The sequence below is a fragment of the Cyprinodon variegatus genome, unplaced genomic scaffold (assembly GCF_000732505.1).
Source record: "Cyprinodon variegatus isolate N-32 unplaced genomic scaffold, C_variegatus-1.0 Scaffold47, whole genome shotgun sequence".
NCBI classification, from domain to species: Eukaryota; Metazoa; Chordata; class Actinopteri; order Cyprinodontiformes; family Cyprinodontidae; genus Cyprinodon; species Cyprinodon variegatus.
This window is the reverse complement of record NW_015150500.1, coordinates 1,585,506-1,591,061: the sequence shown is the minus strand read 5'-3', so window position 1 is coordinate 1,591,061 and position 5,556 is coordinate 1,585,506. Positions and strand designations below refer to the sequence as shown.

Here is a 5,556-nt window from a genome sequence, read left to right as displayed (position 1 = left end):
TTGCTCTGCCGTAATTTTTTTTTCTTCCCCAGTTTCAGTCAAATGGCAGTGATGACGGCGGCGGCGGATGAAGAATTAACCGTGCGACACAACTAATCGATGATGAAATTCGTTGCCAACGCTTTTAAAAGTCGATTTTTATCGATTTTATCGATTCGTTGTTGCAGCCCTATTTTATTTTAAACTAAACCTTTTGGGAGAACAATACCTTCCCCGTTGTCTCCATGGACTCATCTTCTTGTTCATCTATTTAAACCACATAAAATCAGAAAGTATCAATTAGTCCTTTTTGTAAGAACATAAATAAACTTGCTTGCTCTGATACACATTTCCAAGAATTAATAATGTTTCTAAGTATTATCATCCATACCCATATCAGTTCCTCCTTTAACTGGAGTTGATTCAGAGTCCTTCTTGGTGTTATCTAGAGGCAGGCAACAAGAAACCATTTAACTCCAAAGTTTGACAGTAGAACAGACAACATAGCTATTAAGTACTGTTGCAAAAATCCAATGGTATTAATTATATATATTTCGTCTTATGTGTTTACTCGTTTTTGCTGTGTTTCCCTCCTCAGATGCAGGAACAGGTGAGGCTTCGTCTTGGTCCTTGGACAGCTCCTCCTGCTCCTCCTCCCTCTGACCCCGTTTAGACTTGGTGTACGGAGTCGTTGGCCTGACAACACATTCACAACGAACCAGTAAAGTGTCAGTAAAATCACAAATAATAAAAGTTGAGCTGATGTTTTTGAGCAACTTCCTGGAAGGTGTTTTGGATACCTGAACCATTACCTTAGGTCTAATTAGGCCTGGGGTATTCATAAACAATTAATAAAATAAACATACATATGAGTATTAAATATGTCGGATAAAAGTTTCAATAATTCCAGTGAACTATAATCCAGGACCACATGGTATTCTGGGGGATGTGGGCTGAAGAATCGATTATATTCTCAATCGCTCACAGCAAACTAAGGAATGTTGGTAGTAGGGCTGATCTATTTCTTAAGGTTAAAGGTTATGTTTACATAGGGCTAGAGTTACAATTTTAATTTAGGCTTTTTTCTTACCTAATCTTTACTTTTAATAGGTAAAAAAAAACAATCAATTATTATTGATACTGACTGAAATGAAAGGCTTGTATTATGATATTTTTTTCATCCATATCGCACAGTTTCAAGTCCTATCCTAAAGTGTTCAGTAGCATCAGATGCCTAAAAAAAAAAACATTAATTCCAACTTTAAAATGAACAATCCATGGTAGATAACCTTAGTATGTAAGGAAATAAAAGCAAAGAGGCTGCAAAACAAAGGCATGGAGAAAGCATTTTACAACCAAACTGACTTTGACTGCATTTATTCATAATAATGCAAGTAATTGATCTCCGTCTGAATGATTGGATATCAGTAGTTTGATGCTTTTGTATATTTCTTCGTATAAAGTACTTTTAACAATAACATTTGTTGTAAAGCTGTATTTTATAAGTAAAGTGAGCTGAAATTAAACTGGATAAACAGACAGAGAGATGAATAGGTCCTGTAGGCTGGTTTGGTAAATTATTTCATCTAAAGCCCTGAAAAATTGAGAGCTAGATCACAATTACCATTCACTCTCTTGAAAAAAGTGTGAAAAAGTCTTACAGAATGTAAGAGTGACATATTCTTTCTTTCAATGAGTTTTATATCTTTTGAAAAAGTGTAGTTTAAAAATTTGTTTAAACTTTTTTTTTTTTTTGTCAGTATTTAATACATTTGGCACAATAAAAAGTTTAAATATATCAATATACTTGTTTTTAAAATTCAGCATATTGTGCTGAAAACGTTAATGAAAAGATCCCCTTGTTACATGAAATTAAATCTATTTTTTTAGGAAAATGGATGTTTATAAATAAGTCATTTGTCGATCTATAAGATCATTTAAATTTAGATTAATTCACTACTGGATTACTTGCATCCCTAGCCTGGGCGCGTACCCTTTTTTGGTATTTTTTTTCTTGCTCTCCTGAGGCGGAGGGGTTGGTGAAGGTGAAGGCGATCGCTTTCTTTTCTTGGCACTGCCAGGTTTCTTATCCCTCCGCTCATCAGGTGTGGTCACCTCATCCGTAAGTGTTTTGGCAGAGATCCTCTTCCTTTTGGGACAGCCCTCTCCCACCTCATAGTCCTCCTCATTCATCCACTCATTATACTGATCAAGGTCTAAAATCCACTTTGCATGAACCTGTCAAAAACAATGTTTAAAACTGCTCAGTAAGCAAGTAAAGGGCAAAGGGGAAAATACTTTAGTGCATTACTTCAAGCTTTAAGAATCATTGAAGACAAAATACCTTGGAAAATGTTCACACCCACTGAACATTTTTTAATGTACTGTACATTTATTGTAATAAATTGTGAAAAAACAACACCAACTAGCACATGATATAAAGCAGGGAGAAAATTATACTTTGGCGCTACCCTCCCTGCAAACCTTTCTAATACTAAAACCACATTATTTTACATTTTATCCTAAATTAGCAATCATCCTCTTTAAGGTGGATGGTGGCTGCTCCATGCTGTAGAAATGGGTTATTTATTTATTTTTTAATAGTAAAAGAAATAGAAACAGAAACCCCCCCAAGCTGAAAGGACACTAGATGAGCGAAAAAACAAGATAATCTTTTTAGAAGGCACCTGCTGGAGGCATTAAAGAGGTTGAGACTCAAGCAGAGGTTTCTCTTTCAGCAGGACAGAAACACTACAGATAAAGCCCAAACTAAAGTGAAGGAGTTAAAGTCATAGCATGTTGGTGTGTTGGCAGGGCTCAGTCAATACCCAAACTTAGATACAAGTGAAAATCAGTGGCAATTTTGAATATGAGCATTTCCAGATGCTCTCCTTCAAATCTTTCTGAGCTTAGGCTGTTAAACTATAAATAAGTTTATATAGTGTAGGTGTAACTGCAGAAAAATTGGGTTCTAACAGGTAGGTTCAGGTTGTAGGATAAAAATACAGAGTTTTACATGTAATTTTAAAAAAAAAATCCATGAATCATGGTTTCATAATTATATGCTATGTTATGTTGCACTATTACAGGAGATCCCAGTGAAAGACAATTCGCTTTTTGGTTTGACTACATTTAAAAAGCTTTAAATATTATGAATCTTAGCTTATCCAGTCCAATTCAACATGATTGGTTTTTACCCACTAAATGAACAGCAATAAAACAGAACAAAAAACATTTACCTTTCTGGGTTTTTCTGGGCTGGGAGGATCCTCCACTGCAGCCTCAATCTCACTGGCTTGGATCCAGGTGTCATAACTGAATGAAAAGTGAAACAAAAATAAAAGTCAAACCAAGGGAGCAAATTAGATCTCCAGGCATGCGAGACTGTTGCACCAGGATCAATGTGTAGGTCTAGTGTTTAGGAACAAAAACTATGTATTTATAACTGCCTCTAAGCTTATCTACAAACAATGCAGATGATAATTTAACATGACACGTTTTATATTATGATCCTGGTAAAGACGCATCAATTCAGAACAAACCTGTCTGGAAAATATCCCCAGTGGAGCAGAACCTGCTTTTCTCTCTTCATCACAGGACGCACCCACTCCTCTGAACAGAAGATATTATTTCCAATCAGCACAGATGTTACTCTTGCAGAAGATCCACAAATATGGAACAGTGAGCAAAAAAACTAGAGCTCACCTTCCTCCAGGCTGGTAGGAATAGGCACCACAATATGGGAGCTGGAAGTCTTGTCCTCAGTCACTGAGCCCTGCAAATCATAACAATCAAGTAAATATTGCATGCACTGTAAAGAGAGGAGGAATGCTGAAGAAAAGCTAACATGAAATTCTAAGAAAAATGCTTTAATTACACTGGAAATTTTTTTTAGAATTACATTTCTTGACAGACAAAAAAAACCCACCTGATGCCTTTTGATAATGTCTTTCAGTTTGCCGAGCAGCTTTGGTTCTATGTCAGAACTCAGGTAGATAACAGGCCGAGTCAAACAGTTGTTCTACAATGAAAAAGGGTATAAAACTTTAAATAGAAATAAATGATTGCATGCGCTTTTTTTCTGACTTTTACTTTGAATGAGACTCAGTCTGAATTAATTTAGACCTTCAAAAAAAAATGTTGCTTCACACTTTAATTCAGCCTGTTCTCCAAAAGTAAAGCTTACTTAATATCAAAGGAAATTAACACAAAAAATATTAACAAACAAAGAATTGACTATCCATTATTTCTTTACAGGTCAAATATCAACAAAGATCACCTAAACAAATATACCTGCACTAAGGACTTCTCAATCGTCATGAACATCTCCACATTCCGATCCATCCTCGAAGGATTCTGGAAGTCAAACCTGCGCCTACCAGGAAATTAGACTGGAGTTACACACGAAACGGCAGGAGAGCCCAAATCCAACTCAGACCTGAAACTTTAGCCAATAAAAAACTAATATCAGCTAGAAAGAAAGTCTTACCATCCTTGGTCACTCTTGAACTTGTAGGCAGCAGCCAAAATGTGACATAGAGCCCCTCCAGACTTAAAGTCTAGAAAACACTTCATCTGTATGCAGACAATAAAATAAAGCTTGAGAATGCACAAATGGAAGGCAAAGAGAATTTGTTCGGAGGGGAAGTGGGGAGACACCTACCGGCAATTTTGTGAGGGGAGGGTTGCTAACATGTCTCCCAAAAACCTCCTCCTGAAATTGGAGCAGCTGGACCACCAGGCTGGACAACGATTTATTGGTGGGGGGCTCAGCCTGTATATACTGAAGAAATAACAAGAACATACTCCTTGTGAAACGACAGCAGCTATACAACACTTAAAATAGTTGTGTATGTTATTACAGTACATCTGTGTTCAAGCTGCTGGATTTTTTGTGACAGGGTACAATGACAAACTTTTAGACAAACAAAATCATTTTTAAATTACCTGTAAATATCTGAAGATACACTCCTTTTAAGGAGATGTTATCAACAACCAATCAACTAAGAGTCAACAGACTCTGAACTTGAGGGATATGATATGTTAGGCTGATATTTTAAGTCTGATCACCCTGAAATAATTAGGAAATTCCTGAAATGTTTTGACAAAGAATACAAGCAGAGGGTCATAATAATGGCAGATTTTTTTCTGTAGCCTTTTTTTACTAGAGAGAATTAAAATGGGTGGGACCTTTTGATTGATAAATGATAAAAATGAATTCTGAATTTTAGTAGGATCAAATTCCTAATGAACTGACTGCACAGATCACATTTTGAGTTGGACTTTTTCACTTGAAAACGTGTTAAAAATACCTTTTTATTTTTATTTTTTGCAACTCATCTAGATTGCAAGAAATTGAAGAGAGCAGCCCAGAGCATCCAGAGAGCCTGACTTCAAAATGCTCAAGCATCCAAGTCAAGGCTTTAGAATTCCTTTCTGACACTTAAAATGCATTCGGTGTGAGCACAGCTATAGCTGCGACTAATGATCATCTTCCTGATTGATTATTATGTCGATTATTTTGACATTTAATATATTAATAATTGGATGGTGAAAGGTTCCTAACACATATATATA

General features: G+C 35.9%; 1 protein-coding gene across 1 annotated transcript in view; it reads right to left on the bottom strand.

The window, feature by feature from the left end:
- The window catches only part of LOC107082121 (SWI/SNF complex subunit SMARCC2-like), a 17,834-nt gene that overhangs the window by 10,977 nt on the left and 1,301 nt on the right, over positions 1–5,556 (bottom strand). Inside the window, 11 exon segments of the mRNA XM_015370633.1 lie at positions 209–246; positions 371–424; positions 551–675; positions 1,973–2,217; positions 3,219–3,294; positions 3,522–3,591; positions 3,685–3,754; positions 3,908–4,000; positions 4,273–4,354; positions 4,469–4,554; positions 4,643–4,762. Coding sequence (XP_015226119.1) covers positions 209–246; positions 371–424; positions 551–675; positions 1,973–2,217; positions 3,219–3,294; positions 3,522–3,591; positions 3,685–3,754; positions 3,908–4,000; positions 4,273–4,354; positions 4,469–4,554; positions 4,643–4,762 — 1,059 coding nt within the window.